Source organism: Anas platyrhynchos, chromosome 32 (assembly GCF_047663525.1).
Source record: "Anas platyrhynchos isolate ZD024472 breed Pekin duck chromosome 32, IASCAAS_PekinDuck_T2T, whole genome shotgun sequence".
Lineage (NCBI taxonomy): Eukaryota > Metazoa > Chordata > Aves > Anseriformes > Anatidae > Anas > Anas platyrhynchos.
This window is the reverse complement of record NC_092619.1, coordinates 758,171-780,774: the sequence shown is the minus strand read 5'-3', so window position 1 is coordinate 780,774 and position 22,604 is coordinate 758,171. Positions and strand designations below refer to the sequence as shown.

Sequence of the window (22,604 nt, the reverse complement as noted above, 5' to 3'; positions counted from 1 at the left end):
GGTGGCCGTGTCACACTCCAGGGGCAAATGGACTTTGCAGCACTGCCCAGCACTCACCTGAGCAAATGACAGCAGCAGCGTTCTCCTGGGAGCACGGCGAGGCCCCCAGGGCAGTCACCGGGCACTGCCCCAGGTGGGCTTCAGTCCCGTCACAGTGGAACGAGTCTCTCCAGACGGGGCCGGTTCCTCTCCCAAAATGCCCTCCTCCAGGAATGGACTCAGCAAAGCCACAGCCGAGGTGCTGACAGAGAACTTGGGCGTCCGAGAGGTCCCAGCGGGAGGCACAGAGGGTCCCCCATGTCCCCAGCACGTCCACCTCCACCCTGCCCTCACACGCTCTGCTGCCGTTCACCAGCCTGAACCCTGTGTACTCTGGGGACAAAGGAGGGTGAGAGAGGCCACATTTGTGCTCTTGCTCCCACAGGATCTGCAGGAGAGGCCAAAGGGACAGCGTGCCTTTCTCCTCCTGCAGCACTCTAATTTTAGGGATGCAGACCACCACCTCACCCCACCTGTCCCCCACCCAGCACAGCCCAGTGCCACCCTGCTCTCCAGCCCCCACCACAACCCCAGTGTCCATCATCCAACCCCAAGTCCTTACGTGTGCAGGTGACATGAGTGCCATTGCTGTGGGTGCAGGCCTTGTCCTTGGAGGCCCCCCAGGGGCAGAAGAAGATTGTGGATTCATTCCCCACGCACTGCAGCTCTCTGTCCCAGACATGACCGGCCCCTTCTCCCAGCTGAGCTGCCCCATAAGCAGACAGGGCTGTGCCACACTGCAGCTCCCTGCACACCACCTCGGCAGCTTTGGCACCAAAGTGGGAGTGACAGACAGCTTTCCACTGGTCCCTGTCGTAAACCTCCAGACTTCCTGAGCAGGAGCTGTCCCCTCCGACCAGCCGCACAAATCCTGGAGCAACCAAGGAGACCTGTGAGTTCCCAGAGCCCTCTGGCACTTCCGTGCCCACCTCCCACCTCATCCCTAAGGTGGCCACATGCAGAGCCCCACGGCCAGCCCAGCAGCTCTCAGTGGGTGCTGATGGCACAAACACAACAGAGCCCCCCTGCTGCTCCTCAGAATCCAGCCCAGCACCCATGGGCTGCCCTCTCTCCCAACCCCCAGCAGCGGTCACTGCTCAGATAAACTGTTTCTTGGATCCCCTGGGCTGGCCGGCTCCAGACCCAGCACTGCAACACCTGCAGCACGTGGACCCATGGAAATGGGCCCAGGCACTGAGGGCTGCTGTAGCCTGCTCTGCCCCAGGCCAGGTTCTGGTCTCAGGCCAGTTGGAAGAAATCCTTGGAGCTGCCAAAAAGCCCCTTTTTCCCAGGGGCTGCTGGGGCTCTTGGGGAGCTGCTGTTACATGGGGCACATCTGGGGAGCAGGTAAACGGGGAGGTGTCCTCAGGGAGGGATAGTGTGGTGCCAGGCATGCATATCCCCAGCCACCAGCCAGACAGAGGGCAGGAGAGCAGGCAGAGAGCAGCCCTGGGTTGACACAAGGTCCCGGTATGAGGGCAGGCAGAGAGGAGTGCCAGGAGGTGCTGGCACAGCCCCTGGGGCACAGGGCAGGCAGCAGAGGCTGAGCAGTGGGTCAGCACGGCCTGGAGGGGCCGTGTCCCTGGGGGCTGGCTCTCATAGGGTGACCCCGGGACAGAAACAAGGTGCCACTTGCCACCCTGCTTCTCTGACCAAGCCCAGTTCTCCTGCCCTCTGAGCAGCCCCTCTGCTTTGGCTGAGGTTCTCTTGTCTGCTGGGGGTACAACCCAAAAGTCCTGGGCCATTGCATGCCCTTCCCTGAGGCTGCTGGTGGCTGGGGGAGCTGCTCTAGATTCCCCTGGCATAGGGACCAGCCTGCCAGGCTGGGCCTGGGCGAATGGAAGAGAAAGATGGGAACCAGGCAACACAATGAGGAAGGGTGGGGGCTTTCCTCTCCCAGCCCCAGGCACCTCCCCAGGGTTGACTGCTCCAGCTCAAGGACAGGTCTGGGTTTGGGTATCTGGGCTGGGCTCCACTGGGCTTTGCCTTGGGATGTGGGACAACAACAGTGACAGACCAAGCTTATCAGTGCCCTGACCTAAGAGGTGTTACCCTTTTCCCCTTTCCCATCCCCAAAACATGGGGAACGGGCTGAGCAATTACCTGAACATATCACTCCAGCATCCAAATCGTGAGAACAGTAGGATTCACCGCGTCCTATGTGACTGCAGTCAGACAGGGCAGACTCGGTGCCACGACAATCAACACCAACCATCCAAATGGGCCCAGATCCTGGCCCAAAGTGTCCATACTGAGGAGCTCCAAGAGCAACCCCACAGCCCAGCTGCCTACAAACCACTGCAGCATCAGTCATGTCCCAGTCGTAATGGCACACGGTCCCCCACTGGCCCTGATGTTTCACCTCCACTCTCCCAGCACAGCGACTGCCGCCATCCGCCAGCCTCACCTCCGCAGCCCCTTCAAACACCAACACAGGAAGGGTCAGGAGAGTTTTGAGCCCCACATTGTGTGTCCGTGAGGACCCCCTCCCCAGGCAGACTCCCAGTTCCCAGGGTGGATCCCAGTCCCCATAGGCTGTCTCAGGGGCAGCGGGGGGTTCCTCTTCTCCCCATGGGCTATGCTGGGCTGGGGGTACCCAGCTCTAGCCCTCCTGGGCCATTTGCTGCCCCACGGCCCTCACCACCTCCTCCCACCCCAGTGGACCCCTGTCCCCGCCCATACCCATCCCTACACAGCCCCCAGCCCTGCATGGGGCTCCCACTCCTCCCCAGCCCAGTGTCCCCCAAACAGCCCCATGCCCCTGAGCAGCTTCCATTGCCCATTGTCTGCCACAGGCACCTCCTAAAACCACTGTCCAACCCAGGAACTCTAGGGTGCCCACAGGGCACTGAATGATCACAAGGATCCCAAAAACCCTTCCTCGTCCCTGCTGTCAGATCAGTCCCTCTGCTTGGACAGGGCCCCAGGAAGGACACTTATGTACCACTTCTGGGTGCAGATGCCCCAGTCCCCTTCTGTTAATGGGACACAACCTGTCTTCCTGGTGTGTTTCCCCAGATCCCAAGGGCAGGGAACAGTACACAACACCCCTGGGGCATCCCAGACATTGGCTGTGCCCTGGAGCTCACTGAGAGTCACTCTCTCTGTCTGGGACTCCTCCAGATCCAGAGGCACAGTGATGGGGAACAAGGGCTACCAAAAGGGTCCCCAAGGGCAAGGAGTCTAGAAATGATGCCAGGCATGGGCTGCCATAATCATGGGAGCTGTGGAAAAGGATTACCCTCTCCCACAAAGACAGGCACAGGTTAAAGCAGAGGGCTGAGAGACCGAGAGTCTTCTGCCTCTCATTTCAGTGGTGTCTGCAAAGCAACCCCACTCCCAGAAGCATCACAATGACTCCACTGCTGCCCACTGTCCCAAGGCTGTGGAACAGAGAAGCTGGCACTTACCTCTGCATGGCTGCACCCAGAGGAACAGCCACAGCACCCAAGGGGACAGGAGTCCCTCTGTCCCCATCCTGAGGCTCCTGTCCTGACAGCACGGCCCTGCTGCTGGAGCTCGTGGGGACCCACTGGGCAATGACGATTATGGGAGGGCAATATATCTGTGCAGATGCTGTCCCAGCTGCAGGAGGAGCCAATCGAAGCAGCAGGCACCTTTTTAGACGTTATCGGCACTTATCTCCCCTCCGACGCAGCCCAGCTCTCCAATGAACTTCTCCAGCGCTCTTCATGACCATATATGAGGGACGGCTCCGCTGCGGGTCTCACGTCACTGCGGTGGGAGATCATCGTGGAGTAGGGCTGGGTGTGGGGGCAGCTGGCTCTGACACCCCTTGCAGCCTGCTGTGGGAGCACGGAGCATCTCCTGAGCTGTAGCATCCAAGAGCCCAAGGTGCGATTGTCCGGCTGTCCCTGCACCATGGGATCCAGGAGACTGGTCCTGCAGCAGGGCTGTGTCAGGCTGGGAAGGGACCAGTCCCTGCCCCTGCTACAGCCCCTGCTGTGCTGGCAGCAGCAGCTGGGAAAGGCCCTTGGGCAGGGCCAGAGCCCCATGATGGGGGTGCTGGCTGTCCCGTCCCTCCCCAGGGAGCCTCCTGTGGGGTCCCGGCAGCAGCCAGAGCTGGTCCAGGGCCTGCCCTGGCAGCAGAGCTGCAGCCCAGAGCCTCAGGCGTCTCCCTGGCTCTCAGCGTGTCACCCAGGGGCCGTTATTCCCCGCGGCGGGTCGGGAGCTGGAGCCTGCCTGCCACTGCAGGTGCACAAACCGCAGCCCACGTGACATGGCGCCCGGGCAGGAAGACGGTGGTTTCCTCCTGGCCCCGTGCCCAGGCATGGCCCTGCGGTGCCTCCCAGCCTCCTCACAGCTCCAAGCCTGGCAGAGTCCAAGAAGTGTTGGGACAATGCTCTCAGATGTACAGTTTCATATATATGTATATATATGTATATATATATATGTTTATATATATATATATATGCATATATATGTATATATTTTATATATATTTATATATATAAATAAATAAATAAATATATATAATAAATACATATAAAAATATATATTTTACTAATATATCATATTTTATTATAATACATTATATTTATTGTTACGTTGTGCTATGTTATTACATATTATATATTATATACTATATACTATATAGTATATATATAGAATATAGTATATATTATATAATATATATTTAATAATATATATAATACTATATAATATATTATAGAGTATATATTTAATTATAAAATATAAAAATAATTTAATAATAAAATATATAATAATATATATTATATTATATTATATTATATTATATTATATTATATTATATTATATATACATATTATTATATATTATAATATACTATTATATATAGTATGATATATAATAAAATATATAATATATTATATATTATATAATTTTTTAATATATATTATATATTATATAATTCTTAATATATATTATATATTATATGATATAATACTATAAAATATATATTTTTTATTTTTATTTTATTTAAATAATATATATTATATTGTATTAAATATTATGTTATGAGTTTTTATACATATCATACATATAGTGTTTAATATATATATACTTATAAATATAAAAATATATTTTTTATATTTTTGATATAAATCTTTTATAGTTTTTTAGATACATATAATTTAATTTTATTCTCATGGCTGAAGTTGTTCTCACTGATCTTCAATTATTTCCAGAGCAGGATATTTCAAAATTCAGTTCAACCCAGCTCCAGGTGATGCCATAGCATCTTCACTTGCCATGGGCCTGTTCCTGGCCTGCATTCAGACAGCAATGACCTCACAAACACCTACACAATTCTTGGTCTGACAGCTCCTCGGGCACCAGTGGTCTCACAGGTACAATGCATGGGCCTTGCCCTGACCTATCAGCTAATTGATCACCAATGACCTCCCCACAGACCTACATAAGCCACGTGCCTCAGGCACCAGGGTCCTCCCAGCATCTAGCACAGGCCATGTTTGCTCTCGGCCTGTCAGCTACTCAGGCACCACTGGCATCACAGGAATATGCACCTGCCATGGGCCTGCTCATGGTCTATCAGATCTTCAGCTGACAGTGACCTCATAAGCACAGATGATCTATTGGAAGATGTCAGAGTCCCTGCCCAAGACAGGGGGTGGCTGCTCATGCTCAGCTGGCTGTTGACCAAAATTCCCAGGTGCTTTTCTGTTGGCATCTGTCCAGCCACTCTTCCCCAAGCCTATGCTGCATGGGATTGATATGATCCAAGTGCAGGAGCTGGCACTTAATCATTGTTGAATGTCATGTGATTGCACTCAGTCCATCAACCTAGCCTTTCCAGATGCCTCCGAAAAGCTTTCCTTCCTCAAGAAGACCAGCTGTCCCAACAAACTTGTTATCATCTGCAAATGTACTAAGGGTGTACTTGATCCTCTCTGTCAGATCATCCATCAAAATAGTAAACAAAGCTGGACCCAGTACAGAGGCCTGGGGAATGCCACCCACGACCATCTACCAACTGGATTGATCTCTCTTCACGCAGACTCTTTGAGCATGGCCATTCAGACAGTTCTTCAGCCAGCAAATTGTACTCTTGTCCAAGCCATGAGCAGACGGATGGGTTGTCATTCTGCAGGGCTGCTGCTACTGAGTCCACACTGAGAAGATGTAGCTCCTTCTATTAGGCTTTTTGTGATGCCCTGTGCTCAGTCCTTTCAAACCAAGTAAGCATGAAGCTGGTGCTTGTGATGAGCTGGTTCTCAGCTCATGTTCCAGTTACTTGCTAGCATGTATCATTGTTGTTGAGTTTGTACAGCATTCCCTTTTGTCTCTGTTTGCTTGAGTCTGCATTGTCAATGGTAGTTCAGGAATACTGGAGGGGTGGCTGCGGGGAAGCATGAGGTTGCATCTGTCATGGTGGGACCTCGGTCAGCATTCACAGAGCAGTGACTCAACTGTGACACAGACAGGAATTCTATCCTTTGAGGGAATCCCAAAGGTAATTCCTTCTTGAAGGGTGATGCCATCCTGAGTCGTGTCCTTGCCTGTGCAGCATCTGTCAAATGGTTGATATAAGTTTCTCCTCAAAAGAAAGTACCTAGCGTGAGGGACTGTCTAGAGCTGGGCTCCTCTCCACAGTTCTGACACAGAGTCTTCTCTTGCAGGGGCTCTCCAAGGGCTGCAGCCTCCTTCAGGCCACATCCACCTGCTCCCACATGGGGTCTTCCATCAGCTGCAGTGTGGCGATCTGCTCCAACATGGCGCACCACAGGGGAACATTTTCTCCAGCACCTGGAGCACCACCTCACCCTCTTTCCTCACTGACCTTGGTGTCTGCAGGGTTGTTTTCTCTCTCAGTTTCTCAATCTTCTCCCGGCTATTCCCTCATAGAATCATAGAATCATAGAATCATAGAATATCCTATGATTCTATGATTCTATGATTCTCATGTAATTTTCAACCCCATTCTTTAAAAAGCTCTCACAGTTGTACAAACAGCATTACTCATTGGCTGAGTTTGGCCAACAGCATGTCCCTTTTGGAGCTAGCTGGAAGTGGCTGTTGTCTACGAAGGGGCAGCTTCTGGACTCTCCTCACAGACACCAGCCCTTCAGCTGCCCCCTGCTACAAAACATTTTCCATGTAAGTCCAATACAACCTCCCACCCGCAAAGTAAAAACAGAGCCCAGACAAGCAGCAGCAGACCCATGAGCTGGCAATGGCAAGGCACATAAAGGCCTGCTAGCAGAGGCAAACCCTGGGAGAACTGCTCTGAGGTTTTTTTGCTCTGCCCTCCATGGATGAGATAAAACAAGGAGGGTTTTGGCAGGGGTTGAGCTACTTCTCACTTGTGCTTAGGTGGGAGGTTAGAAACCAGCCCAGATGTTTGTACCAAACCCAAACACACCCACACACATCCCAGAGCAACAGGGACTGCACTTCCACAGGCCACCTCTGCACACCTGTGCATTTCCCTACAGGACACATTGGGTGACACACACCTTGGACATTCCAGGACCAAGGGGTCTCTGCAGAGATACTGGAGCTTGGCTCAGGGCATGTGCTAACCCTGCTTTGGGCTGGACAGATCCCCAAAGTGCTCAGTGCAGTTTTTCCAGCCTGTAGAATTCAAGTAATAGTCAAACAAGCTTTGAGAATGTGCTTCAACAAACACCTGTACAGCCATGGGCCTCCTGCTGCCTCCTCAGACCCTGAATCACAGCTGACCTCAGCAGAACATCCCCACCCATCGCCTCCTTCAGTCCTGTGACCTGACCACATCCATGTCACCTCACCTGCCTCCTCCAAGACCAAGCGATTGCTGTAGGACCTCTCAAGCTCTGCCCAGCCTCATGAGGTCAAACTGCTTCAGTTAGGTGATTAGACCACAGGAATGCAGGATTTGGGGATTAGGTGTTCAGGTTAGGGTTTAGGGATTAGATCTTGCCTTCCAGGGTTAGTGGTTGAGCAGAGTATTAGAGGGAGGCCTGTGTTTACTGTTTTGGGTTCTGTCTTTCTGTAGTGTAGAGACGATGTTATTTGTTGGGATTTTCTTCAGGGCTCTGTTGAGGAATCATGTTAAGGCTGGAATTCAATGCTAGGGATGAAAGGCTGAGGAATAGGGTGAGAAATGAGTTGAGTGTATGGTAAGGCCTTATGGATTTAGGATTTGCTAACCCACGCCAGGTGAGGTTTGAGGTTCGGGGTAAGAGTAGTGGATTCCTTGCAGAGAGAGGGATAGCATTTAGGTGTAGGGGTAGGGCTTACAGTTACTGCTTAGAAATATTGCCAGGGCTTGACATGGATGTTTTCCTAGTAAGTGTTGCAGCAACACAGCCTTGCCTGAACCCCTCCCACCTCTTCCAGATCTTTCCTTTCTGTTAGCCAAGTCCCTCTTTTCTCCACCAGATTTCCCACCTTTATTCACCCGCCTTTCCCCTGTCCTCACAAGATACATCACCCTGTTGGGGGCAGCTTTCTGAGGGCCTTTATTGACCTCAGAGGCTCTGCCTCCGTGCTGTTGGCCAGACAGGTGCTGGGACAGAAGTGACCTCACCGCCAGCACCCACAGTGCTACAAGGAGCTGTTGTTCTCAGGAGGCCTCTTCCCAGCCCAGCCCATGAAACACATGAGGTCAGTGGCAGTGTCCTTGCTGCAGGAGATGCCCTGACACTCCCCTCCACCGCCACCCCCAGCTTGGCCCTGGAGATCCTCAGGCAGCACCACTGCACACACTCAGCACACTGCTCTGCTCCCGGTACACCCCATGTCCCACACAGACTTGCCCCAGCCCAGCACATCTGGGCTGGCCTGAGCAGCCATTCCTGAAGCCCCTGCCCATGCTGCCCATAGCCACTGAGCTGGCAGTGCTGCTCTGCAAAGCGAGGGGCTGTGGTGCATGAGGCCTTGCATTGAACTTGTGTGATTACATTTTATTTCACAGATGCTATGAGAAAGTCTTCTCTGACTCACTTAAAGGGTTGTTGCACATTTATACAGCCTCCATATGAGACAGAACAGTTTCATTCATTCATAGCAATGGGGGGAATTAAAATATTTATGTAGGAATGTAATGAACACAAACAGTCATAATGACAATAAAAAAGGAAAGGAAAGGAAAGGAAATGGGAAGGGAAGGGAAGGGAAGGGAAGGGAAGGGAAGGGAAGGGAAGGGAAGGGAAGGGAAGGGAAGGGAAGGGAAGGGAAGGGAAGGGAAGGGAAGGGAAGGGAAGGGAAGGGAAGGGAAGGGAAGGGAAGGGAAGGGAAGGGAAGGGAAGGGAAGGGAAGTTATAAATATAAGCCTGGAAGGGGATGTACTAGGATTCATTATTGGTGGGTGAAGGGATCTTTATGAGTATTGAAAAATATCCCACATATTTGTTTCCTAACTGCAACCTTGAGCTCCTTGTTCTTCATGCTGTAGATGAGGGGGTTCACTGCTGGAGGCACCACCGAGTACAGCACTGCCAGCAAAAGGTCGAGAGATGGCAAAGAGATGGAGGGGGGCTTCAGGTAGGTAAATATAGCAGTGCTGAGAAACAGGCAGACAACAGCCAGGTGAGGGAGGCATGTGGAAAAGGCTTTGTGTCTGCCCTGCTCCGAGGGGATCCTCAGCACTGACCTGAAGATCTGCACATAGGACAGCACAAGGAAAACAAAACACCCAAATGATAAAACAGCACTAACCAGAAGAAGCCCAATTTCCTGGAGATAGGCATCAGTGCAGGAGAGCTTGAGGATCTGGGGAATTTCACAGAAGAACTGGTCCAGGGCATTGCCTTGGCAGAGGGGCAGAGAAAAGGTATTGGCAGTGTGCAGCACAGCATTGAGAACACCACTGCCCCAGGCAGCTGCTGCCACGTTGACACAAGTTCTGCTGTCCATTGTTGTCCCATAGTGCAGGGGTTTGCAGATAGCAACGTAGCGGTCGTAGGCCATGATAGTAAGGAGAGAAAACTCTGCTGTGAGAAAGATGGCAAACATAAAAAGCTGGGTAGCACAACCTGCATAGGAGATCGTCCTGATGTCCCACAGGGAGTTGGCCATGGCTTTGGGAACAGTGGTGGTAATAGTGCCCAGGTCAATGAGAGAGAGGTTGAGGAAGAAGAAGTACATGGGGGTGTGGAGGTGGCGGTCGCCGGCTATGGCTGTGATGATGAGTCCGTTGCCCAGGAGGGCAGCCAGGTAGATGCCCAGGAAGAGCCCAAAGTGCAGGAACTGCAGCTCACGCGTGTCTGAGAATGGCAGGAGGAGGAATTCTGTGGGGAAGCTGCTGTTGGACATTTTCTGCCTCTGGGCATGGTTGGCTGTCCATGTAGGAAAAGACATAGACAATTAAGACAGGGTTTTTGAGAAAAACCTACTTCATTTCTCACAGGCCCTTTGCACACCCACTTTCATTCTCCCCATCTCAGGATGGTATATTTACGGCTACCCAGCTGGCAATCTGCTCTCTGTTGGTTGAGTGCACTGTGAGGAACCTGGAGTCTTCCTCACAGAGAGGCCCCCACTTCTGGGGAGGTTCCTGTTGGTGGATGGCCTGAGATTTGAGAAGGGAATTCGTAGCTTTGTCCATGTGGGACTAAATTCCAAGGCCAGCATTCAGCATTTATGTTGGCACCCATGGCCATCTGCCCCTGAGACAAGATCACTGGGAGGGATTCTTCCACTTATAATCATAGAATCGTTAAGGTTGGAAAAAACCTCCAACATCATCCAGCCCATCCATTCTCCTATCACCAATATCACCCACTAAACTATGGCCTTATGTATTACGTCCAAGCTTTTGTTAAACACCTCCAGGGACGGTGACTCCAACACCTCCCTGGCAAGCCATTCCAATGCCTGACCACTCTTTCTGGGAAAAACATTGCTCCTCATTTCCAACCTGAACCTCCCTGGTGCAACTTGAGGCAATTCCTCCTTGTCCTACTGCTGGTTATCTGCGCGAAGAGGCTGACCCTCAGCACTCCACAACTTCCTTTCAGGTAGCAGTAGAGTCCTTCCTCTTCACCTTCTTCAGTGACCAAGTGACGGAGCCAGTAACCACTGAGACAAAGCCTGTTCTCACCTCAGCCTGTCCTCTGCCCTTTCTCTCCAGGCATGAGAACTGGAGAGAGCAGGATGGAGGAAACAACACTGTCGCTGTGCTGTGTGCCCTTGGTGAATTGTACCCATCGTACAGAGAGGCTGTGCAGTAGCTTCATGCTCATTCTTCAGCAGATGGGCTGTGACACGGAGTCATACTGATGCCATTTCATAGGGCTTAGCTTCTCCCACTACACCTGTGCAATGTTCTCAAAGGGGTAACCATCCTTGTCTTCAGGCCAATGTGAAGTGCCCTAAGGATCAGTACTTGCGAAGGCAGAGCCAGATCATTTCTCAGTCCTTTCGACTGCCCTGCCAGGAGCTCCACAGGTTAGAAGGGCCCTTTGGCACCTTGTTCCCCTGCAGACACCTCCTGAGCACCAGTGTCTGATCCTCAGCTGAACTCCTCCCCACCACTCCAAGGAGCTGACACACCCAAGAGCCCCTGCTGAAGAGAAAGACTGAAACAGGTGGAGGGAAAAGGACAAGCAGCATGACCGAAAGAGGGGAGGGGAGAGACAGATGAGCAAGCAGAAAGGGGTCACCCTGCCAAGCCATGCCTGCTGCCTGCCAGGCAGCACCATGGCAGAGCAGTGGCTCTCAGCCCATTGCTCAGCACTGGGACAGGGCACATAACAGGAAAGGAAGATCTGCCTTCTTCTGGGGCTCTGGCTACACAGGAGGCAGCTGCTACCCAGGACCCTCCAGCCCAGAGGGCAGAGGCTCTGCTGGGTGGGAGAGGAGAGCTGAGAGGGGTTGCTCAGGGTTGGATCCTGCACTGCAAGGGATGGCAGGAGGTGCCTATATGTCTTCTGCAGCAGGGTTTCCCTTTGCAGTTCCCTCTTTCTCTGCTGATCTCTGCTGCCTGCAGCCGTTCCTGCCAGGAGCTGCTTCTCTGTCGCCACATCTGTGCCCTGCCAGTGCTCCCAGAACCCGTACCATCTGCTGTGCTCAGCTCTGCCCTGCACCCTCTCAGTGTGTACAAGTGCTGAACAGAAGGTCACAAAAGCCCTGATGAAACTGGGAAGGTGGTGCTGCTGCATTCTGAAGGGCTCTTGGTACTGAATGCCCTTTCTGAGGTTCCTCATAAAATCTGGGGTGACATGAAATCTCTACTCTGTACAGCTCTGTTTCCATTCCCATCCTGATGAACCAAAGAGAGCTGAAAGCACAGCTTCAGGAAAGCCTCAGACTTGACCTTCCTTATAAAGAGTCCGCTCTGACATGGTCTGGGGGTGCCATGGAGCTGGGAGCTGCCTAACCCAGGCAGAAGTGTGCAGGCACCACCAGGTCCCTGCCATGCCCTGCCCTGCCAGGAGGGCCCTCCAACCACACACAGATTCTCCCCGCAGCACCCTGGGCAGCTCCCTGGGCAGGCTGAATGCTGAGCCTGGCAGGCAGCAGAGGCCCTGCCTCAGCACACAGCCCCTGGGGCATGGCAGGGACTCTGCTTTTCACCACAGCCCAGGCTACCCCTGCCTGCACCCCAGCTGCACAGCCTGCAGCCGGCCCCATATGAATCAACCCCCATGTCCTGTACTTCTGACAGCTGCGTCTGGTAAACCCTACTCTGGAGTATGTCATTTATACAGTAGAGACAGTAGAGTCCTCCTGAAAGATCCCATAGGCTGTGGGATGTGCCAGCAAATGTGGAGGCACCACAAACAAAAGCAGTGTTGCCCTGCAGCCAGAGACTTACCCTGTTCAGGGCTGTGAAGATTTCTCCCGCAGTGAGCTCTCAGCATCCCCCCTCCACACTGCCTTTAACATCTCCCTCCCTTCTCTCAGCTGCCCTTGTCCCAGGCAGTGTCCCCAGCCTGCTGTGCTGTGCAGAGGAGCTGCTCCTGGGCAGAGCTGTCTCTCTGCAGTGCTGCCCACTTGCCAGGAGCTCCCCTTGGGCCCAGGAGCCCAGCCCAGCTAAGCAGCACAGGGAGCTCTTGACAAGGCCTCCAGGCGAATCAACTTTGAAACAGACTGGTGTAATCTGTTTTATTTTTTTTTCTTTCAGCTGGGGATGATCACTTATTTCCAGGAGTATGTTTTCCCCTAATTCCAGAGAAGGGTTTGTTGTGAGAGTACTAATTTCTTGTCCCATTATGAGATCAGACACCCACAAAGTGACAGGGAGGTTGCATCCCATCTCTTCCAAATGTTTGTTGATATTAAGCGGGAGGAAACTTTTTCACAGAAACTGAAATCCCTCTGTGTACATAAGCTACACAACCAATTGTTGTCCTGTAGGATCATTGTATCCTAGAATCCTTTGGGTCTGAATGGACCTTAAAGACCATCTAGTCCCAACCCCCCTGCCATGGGCAGGAGCACCTTTCGCTACACCGGGTTGCTCAAGGTCCCATCCACCCTGATCTTTGACCATTTTGGTTAGGCTTTGGAACAGGTTACTCAGGGAGGTGGTGGAGTCACCATGCATGGGGATGTTTAAGAAACCTTGGTGCTTAGGGACTTTGTTTAGAGGGTAATATAGGTGGTTGGGGGACAGTTGGACCAGATGATTTGGAGGTCTTTTCCAACCTTAATGGTTCTATGATTCTAGGAATTGTAGGCCTCCAGGATCTTAGAACCATAGAATGCTTTGCATTAGACAGGACATTAAAGACCATCTAATTCCAGCCCCCATTCCATGGGCAGGGGCTAATCCAATGAGATTCGTTTTTTCAAGCTCTCATCCACCCCTACTTTGAACACTACCAGGGAGGGGGCATCTACAACTTCTCTGTGTAATCTTTTCCAGTGTCTCACCACTCTTTGTGTGAATAATTTCTTCCTTAGATCTGATCTAAATCTACTCTCTTTTAATTTAAAACTTATTGTCCTAACACTATGCTCCCTGATAAAGAGTCTCTCCATCTCTCTCCTATTGTTCTCCATCTGTTCTGCTAAGGAGGGTGAGGCTGAGAGTGGCTGTGGGGAGCTTGGTTACCTCCTGGGGATAAACTACAACACATCCAGGGACACAAATATGACCAACAAGTGATAAAGGAAGCAGTGGAGGGAACCAAACATGGTCAGTCACACTGACTGGTGAGAGCATGGAGAGAGGGTTTCCCAACATTGTCAGTTGGGAAACCAAGGGAAAAGGTGTAAAAGGACATGTCCTATGAGGACAGCCTGAGGATCCTTTGGCCACCTAATTTGGAGAAAAGAAGGCTGAAGAGTAACCCCATTGTTCTCAACAACTTCCTGAGGGGGGGAAGTGTTGAAGGAGGGGATGATCTTTTCTCTCTTGTAACTGATCACACAACATGTGGGAATGGCACATAGATGCACCAGGGGACGTTCAGATGGGGCATTAGGAAAAATTTCTGTACTGTGAGGGTGGTCAAACACTGGAACAGGCTTCCTAGAGACCTGCTTGATGTCCCATGTCTGTCAGTGCTCAAGAGGCATTTGGACAATACCCTCATACATACTCTCTAATTTATGTTTAACCCTTAAGAGGTCAGGAAGTTGGACTAGATGACCTTTGAAGGTCCCTTCCAACTGAACTATTCTATTCCAATCACTACAGACTTGGCTAGGCCCCATTTGTGTATTGGAAGGCCACAATAATGTCTACTGGAGTCTTCTCGAGGCTAAGCAATCCCAGCTTTCTCAGGCTGTCTTCACTGGAGGTGTCCTTCTTGTGCATGGCATACTTTTGTTAGTGGCGTAGTGGGCTGCAGGGAGTGCTTCAGTTAGTTGTCCTTGCTGTGTCAAAGAATCACAAAATGGCTTAGGTTGAATGGGACCTAAAAGATCTTCTTGTTCCAAGGTATGTGCCTTAAGCAGGCATGCCACCTACTAGATCAGGTTGCCCAGAGCCTTCTCCAGTCTGGCCTTGAACACCTCTAAGGATGGGGGATCCACAATTTCTCTGTGCAACCTCTTCCAGTGACTCACTATCTATGCAGTCAAGAATTTCCTCCTAACATCTAGTCTAAATCTATCCTCAGTTACTTGAAGACCATTCCCTCTTGCCCTGTCATTATCAACTCAAGTAAAGAGTCCATCTCCGTCCTTTTTTCAAGACCCCTTTAAGTACTGAAAGGACACAATGAGGCCTCTTCAGAACCTTCTCTTCTCCAGTCTGAACCTCCCCAGCTCTCTCAGCCTTTTTTCATAGGAGAGGAGCTCCAGCCCTCTGATCATCTTTGTGGTCCTCCTCTGAACTTGCTCTAACAGGTCCACATCTTTCTTGTGCTGGAGTCCCCAAACCTGAACACAGTACTCCAGGCGGGACCTCACGAAGGCAGAGTAGAAGGGGACAATCACCTTACTTGGTCTCCTGGCCATTCCTCTTTTGATGCAGCCCAGGACACAAACTTCACAATGTTTTGCATACCCCCAACCTACATGTCATTGGGGGCAGGATGAGAAACCAAAACCCTTGATGCTTTGTAGACATGGTTCATATATATGTGAATATCTAGTATTTAATCTAAATCTCCCTTTTTTACTTGAAAGCCATTGCCCCTTGTCCTATCCCTACATTCCCTGGTAATCATCATCATCATCATTCTTCCAGTCTCTTATCTTAGCAAATGTGTTCTAGCTCATTTTTGTGGTCCTCCTCTGGACCTGCTCTACTAAGTCCATGTGTCTGCTGAGCTGAGACGTGAATAAAATGATAGACATTTATTTAGTTATTTAAGCAACACTAGCAAAATCTGTTTTTGTCTTTTATTGGTGGTGTGAGGAACATTAGGAAGTATGGTATCTGCCTTCATATTGACTAGTTACACATGATGAAGCACTGCAAATAGCTAAACATCTGCCTGTCAAGGGCAAATGGTGAATAATAAGTTCTGTTTTTTGTTTGTTTGTTGGTTGGTTCTTTTGTTGTTGTTGTCGTTGCTTGTGTGCACATCTACCTATTAAACTGTCGTTATTCCAGCCCACTTTTTTTTTCCTTTTTTTTTTTTTTTTTTTCACTTTTAGTCTTCGGTTCTTTTCAAAACATCCCACTAAGTAGGAAGAATGAGCTCATAGACCTGTGCTGCTTAGCTGCCTACCAGGTTTAATCCACCACGCAACTTTACTGAAGTCAAAGTGTATCGATATCCACTGCTGTGCCCTCTTCTTCTAGGCCAGTAATTTCATCGGGGCATTTCATGTCCCAGTTGGTCAAGAGTGACTTCCCCTACATGAAGACATCCCAACTGCTCTTGATGATTTTATTGTAGTTCCTGTGCCTGGAACAGGGTTCCAGGATGAGCTGCTCCATCACCTTCCCAGGGATGGAGTGGAGCCTAAGCAGCCTGCACTTCCCTGGGCCCTCCTCCTTGCCATTCTTGCAGAAAAGATGGACATTTGCTTTCCTCCAGTCTTGGGGCACTTCTGCTAGTCACCAGAATTGATCCAAGATGACCAAGAGTGGCCTTGCAAGGACATCAGCCAGCTCCTTCCACTCTCATGAGTGAATCCCATCAGGTCCAATAGAATCATAGAATCTTAGAATGGTTTGACTTGGAAGGCACCTTACAGATCACCCAATTACAATCCCCCTGCCAAAGAAGATGAACAGAGCTGGCCACTCTTTAAGAATGTTCTGCTTAGAGCAAAGGAACTCTTCATCCTCCTGCATAAGAACGTGGGTGGGGAGGGCAGACAACTGGGGCAGCTCAGCAAGGACCTGATGGTCAAACTGAGGCACAAGAAGGAAATGCACAGGCAGTGGAAATGGAGACATGTGGCCAGGGAAGAGTACAGGGATGCAGTCCGGATATACAGGGATGGGATCAGGAAAGTCAAGGCATAGACAGAACTGAGCTTGGCAAGGGATGCAAAGAATAACAGGAAGGGATTCTAGAGGTACATTGGCCAGAAAAGAAAGGCAAAGGAGAGTGTGTCCCTTCTGACGGATGAGAAGGGTGAACTGGTAATAGCAGATAAGGAGAAGGTTAAGGTACTCAACAATATCTTTGCCTTGGTCTTCACTGCCAGTCAGGCTTCCCAAGTCTTTCGTTTCCTTGAACCTGTAAATGGAGGCTGAGGGAGTCAAGTCTCACCCACTGTAAGTGAAGAGCAAGTTTGAGACCACCTGATGAAAGTAAAGACATGCAAGTCTATGAGGCCTGATGACTTGCACCCCAGGGTCCTGAAGGAACTGGCTGATGCAGTTGCCAAGATTCTTTCCATCATATTTAAAAAGGTCTGGCAGTCAGGTGACTGGAAAAAGGGAAACATCATTCCCATTTTTAAAAAGGGTAGAAAAAGGACATGGGGAACTACAGACTGATGAGCCTCACCTCTGTGCCTGACAAGATCTTGGGAAATCACAGAATCACAGAATTTCTAGGTTGGAAGAGACCTCAATATTACCGAGTCCAACCTCTGACCTAACACTAACAGTCCCCACTAAACCATATCCCTAAGCTAAGCTCCTCCTGGAAGGTCCTCCTGGAAGCAATATCAAGGCAGGTGCAAGAGAAAGAGAAAGAAAGATGTGATCCGAGACAGCCAGAATGGCTTCAGTAAAGGCAAATCATGCCTGACCAAACTGCTGGTTTTCTACAATGAACTGACTGCATCAGTTGGCAAAGGAAGACTGACCGATGTCAGTCCATCTACATGGACATCTACAGAAGTCCATCTACATGGACTTCTGTAAGGCATTTGACATGGTCCCACACGACATCCTGGTCTCCAAATTGGAGAATCCATCCTGGTCCAAATGTCTGCACCAGAAACTTATCCTCATCGTGCTCTAGTAGTCTCTTGAATTGCTTGAGGGTTGAACCACTCAGTGGGTAAGGAATTGGCTTGAAGGTCACACCAAGAGAATGGTGGTCAATGGCTCCATCTGCAAGTTGGAGGCAGGTGAAGAGAGGTTTACCTCGGGGGTCTCTCCAAGGACTAGGACTATTGAAAATCTTCATCAATGAAATAGACGGTGGGGTTGAGTGCACCATCAACAAGTTTGCTGATGACATCAAGCTGAGAGTGCAGTTGATTGAACAGAAGGAAGAGAAGCCACTCAAAGGGACCTGGACAAGCTTGAGAAGTGGGCCCAATGTTAACATAATGATGTTCAACAAGTCCAAATGCAAGATTCTACACTTGGACCAGGGCAATCTCAGCCATGAGTACAGACTGGGAGAAGAAATCATTGAGAGCAGCTCTGCAGAGAAAGGTCACTCATGGAACAAATACTTTTTCAGATATGAGGTATGATAGTGCTGGAGAAGAGTTTCTGTCCTCAGTGGAGGGAAAAAACGTTAGTGATTTTTTCAGTCTGTTTCATACTGGATTCCCCTGGAGGCCCAGGGACTTGTCAAGAGCTCCCTGTGCTGATGAGCTGGGCTGGGCTCCTGGGCCCAAGGGGAGCTCCTGGCGAGCGGGCAGCACTGCAGAGAGACAGCTCTGCCCAGGAGCAGCTCCTCTGCACAGCACAGCAGCAGGGCTAGGGGCACTGCCTGCGGGGGACAAGGGCCGCTGAGAGAAAGGAGGGAGATGTTAAAGGCAGTGTGGAGGGGGGGATGCTGAGAGCTCACTGCAGGAGAAATCTTCACAGTCTTGAGCAGGGTAAGTCTCTGGCTGCAGGGCAATGCAGCTCTTGTTTCTGGTGCCATCTGCAGATTTGCTGTCAAATCCCACAGCCTATGGGAGCTTTCAGGAGTTTTTTTGGATAAGAGGAGAATGACAAGGTCCAAAGCAGGGATTACCTGCCTAAGCTGTCAGAGGGACAGGACATGAGGGCTCCTTCTCACAGGGCCAGCTGCAGGCTGTACATCCGGCGTGCAGGCAGGGGTGTCCAGGGCTGTGGTGCAGAGCAGGGTCCCTGCTGTGCCCCAGGGGCTGTGTGCTGGGACAGGGCCTCTGCTGCCTGCCATGCTCAGCACTCAGCCTGCCTGGGGAGCTGCCTAGGGTGCTGCGGGGAGAAGCTGTGGGTGGAAGGAGCCCTCCCCCGGCAGGGCAGGAAAGGGCATGGTCCTGTTGGTACACTGAAGCTACTGTCTCCCAGAGGCTGCTGCCTGGGGAAGGCTTCTCACAGCTACTTAACACCCTCAGAACACCTCAGAGTAGATTCCTCAAAGGAAAGTTCAGAGGAAGAGTTTCTTGAAGACAAATATTCTGTGCTTTGAGATTTCTCCTCCTGCTTTGTGGGTGGCAGTTAGAGATGGAATTTATTCCTCCCTTTGAATGAAGGCACTGAGACCCCAGTTATTGTAAGTTATTGTAAGGTCTTTTAGGTCTGAGCTGCTCCATAGCCTTTGAAAACATGGAGATATCCCTGAAAATTACCCTGGGACAGGAGGCGTCTACAAGGCAGATGTGAGTACACTGTGGATGGGATGGGTCTGTGACCAATGGCACAGAAGAGATATGGGGACAGGGAAGAAGATCCCAGCAGGGACAGCTCGAGGCAGGGGCAGGGAGGAGAGAGGGAAATGCCCAAAACTCCAAGGGAGAGGGGATTCAGGCTGTCGTGGTTTAACCCGGCCGGCAGTTAAACACCACGCAGCCGTTCGCTCACCCTCCCCCCTCCCTCTCTGGGACAGGGGAGATGAATGGAAAGTGAAGCCCGTGAGTTGAGATAAAGACAGTTTAATAAGACAGGAAAATAATAATAACAAAAATAATAATAACAATAATAATAATAATGATACAATAGTGATAATATGAAAGTAATAATAGTATGTACAAACAAGTGATGCACAATGCAATTGCTCACCACTCGCTGACCGATGCCCAGCCTAACCCCGAGCAGTCCGGCCCCCTCCCCCCGGCTAGCCACCCCTATATATTGTTTAGCATGACGTCAGATGGTATGGAATACCCCTTTGGCTAGTTTGGGTCACCTGTCCCGGGTCTGTCCCCTCCCAGCTCTTACTGCACCCCCAGCCTGCCCATTGGCAGGACAGAGCAAAAGGCTGAGATGTCCTTGGCTTAGTATAAGCACTGCTCTGCAACAATTAAAGCATCGGGGTGTTATCAGCACTCTTCTCATCCTAAGCCAAAACACAGCATTCCACCAGCTACTAGGAAGAAAATTAATTCTGTTCTAACTGAAACCAGGACACAGGCACTCCCTGCCAGGCCTGCAGTGCAGGCTCCTTCTCTGCAGCAACCCCCTGCTCTCCTCTGCCACCCAGCACAGCGTCTGCCCTCTGGGGCTTTAGGGCATGAGCCACCTCCTCCTCAGATGGACTTCCAGAAGAGGAGAGGAGCCTGTGTCCTGCAAGGTGATACGCAGTTATCAGTGTTAAAAGAGTACTTGCCCTGCAGTGTCACTTCTCTAGGTGCATGCAAGCTTGGTAAGTTAAAGGCTTCCCTACATGCCCATCTGCCTTTCTGTCTGTCAGCAGGTTGGACCACTGCAATGTTCTTTCTTATTTCTAAACTTGTGTGTGGTTCTCCCACTCTCTTTGTCTGGGGTGCAGGTGGGTGTAAGTTTCTGTTCTGACACCGACTATAAAGGCCTTGCCCTGAGGGTGTCTTCTTGGGAACAAACTGCTCAAGCTTCATCTTAAAATGATAGGTATGGTGTCATTGAGTTGGGAGGGTGGGAGAATGAGCTCACATATTCCTCATTCTGCTCTGGGGACAGTGATTTCTTTAAAAAAAGCAGGCAGGTTGCTCAGGGAAGTTAGCCTAACTTTTCTCTGTTTTTTCCTCCATGGACAGGCAACCATGCCCAGAGGCAGAAAATGTCCAACAACAGCTTCCCCACAGAGTTCCTCCTCCTGCCATTCGCAGACACACGCCAGCTGCAGCTCCTGCACTTCGGGCTCTTCCTGAGCATCTACCTGGCTGCCCTCCTGGGCAACGGACTCATCCTCACAGCCATAGCTTGCGACCACCGCCTCCACACCCCCATGTACTTCTTCCTCCTCAACCTTGCCCTCCTTGACCTGGGCACTATTACCACCACTGTTCCCAAAGCCATGGCCAATTCCTTGTGGGACACCAGGGCCATTTCCTATGCAGGTTGTGCCACCCAGGTCTTTATGTTTGCTCTCTTTCTCACAGCAGAGTTTTCTCTCCTCACCATCATGGCCTATGACCGCTACATTGCCATCTGCAAACCCCTGCACTACCGGACAATAATGGACAGTAGAACTTGTGTCAACATGGCAGCAGCTGCCTGGGGCAGTACTTTTCTCTATGCTGTGCTGCACACTGCCAATACCTTTTCCCTCCCCCTCTGCCAAGACAATGCCCTGGACCAGTTCTTCTGTGAAATTCCCCAGATCCTCAAGCTCTCCTGCTCACATGCCTCCCTCCAGGAAATTGGGCTTCTTGTGGTTAGTGCCTGTATATTATTTGGTTGTTTTGTTTTCATTGTGTTGTCCTATATGCAGATCTTCAGGGCAGTGTTGAGGATGCCCTCAGAGCAGGGCCGGCACAAAGCCTTTTCCACTTGCCTCCCTCACCTGGCCGTGGTCTCACTGTTCATAAGCACTGCCACATTTGCCTACCTGAAGCCTTCCTCCATCTCTTCCCCTTTCCTTGATCTTTTGCTGGCAGTTCTGTACTCGGTGGTGCCTCCAGCAGTGAACCCCCTCATCTACAGCATGAGGAACAAGGATCTCAAGGATGCAGTTAGTAAACTGATTTTGGGGAGGTTGTACAGTCCTCATAAAGATCCCTTCACTCTCCATTGATGAATCTCAATACATCCTCTTCCAGGCTTTTGTTTTGGTCATTCTTCTTATTATTTTATACTTTTTTTCTTTTTCTCATTATGTCTGTGTAGTGGGTTTACGTGGAAGGTTTTGGTACCAGTACGTCACAGTTGTGGCTTCTGTGAGAAGGATCTAGAAGTTGCCCAATGTTTGGTATGGGCCCCACTGCTGACCAGAGACGAGCCAACATGTGATGTTTTGCACCTCTGTGAGAGCAGATTTAAGACAAGGAAAAAAATAATGCTGTGATACACAGCAGCTGGGAGAGTGAGAGGTGTTAGGAACAGCCTTAGGCACCAAGGTCAATGAAGAAGGAGGGGGAGAGGTACTTCAGGCACTGGAGCAGAAGTCCCCTGCGGTCTGTGGTGAGGACCATGGTGAAGCAGGCTGTCCCCCTGCAGCCTATGGAGTACCACGGTGGAGCAGGGTTCCACGCTGAAGCCCATGGAGGAGACCACAGTGGAGCAGGTGGACCTGCACCAACGGAGGCTGTGGCCTGTAGAAGACCACTGCTGGAGCAGATTCCAGGCCAGACCTGTAGCCCATGGAGAAAAGCCCATGCAGGAGCAGGTGACCTGGCAGGAGCTGCTGCCCCTAGGGGAGCCAGGTTGGAGCAGTTTTCTCCCGAGTGATGGACCCTGTGGTACGGACCCATATCTGGAGCAGTTCTGGAAGAGCTTCTGCCTGTGGGAAGCCCATGCCAGATCAGTTCATCAAGGACTGCATGCCATGGGAGAGACTCCACAGCACAGGGGACGAGAGTGACCGAGAAGGAGCAGCAGAGAAGAAGCACTGTAGACTGACTATAATCCCCTTTCCCCTTCCCCTGCCCCACTCGGGGGGAGGAGGTGGAAGAGGGTGGATGAGGGAGGG

At 50.8% G+C, this 22,604-nt stretch overlaps 1 protein-coding gene across 1 annotated transcript; it reads left to right on the top strand.

Annotated features, from left to right (window-relative positions):
- The first annotated feature begins 196 nt into the window (after window positions 1-196).
- Window positions 197-21,710, top strand: LOC140000431 (olfactory receptor 14A16-like). Its single transcript, XM_072030314.1, has 4 exons — window positions 197-268; window positions 10,051-10,200; window positions 11,004-11,057; window positions 20,697-21,710. The coding sequence occupies exons 1-4, from the start codon at window positions 197-199 to the stop codon at window positions 21,708-21,710; spliced, it is 1,290 nt and encodes a 429-aa protein (XP_071886415.1).
- The last annotated feature ends 894 nt before the right edge of the window (window positions 21,711-22,604 follow it).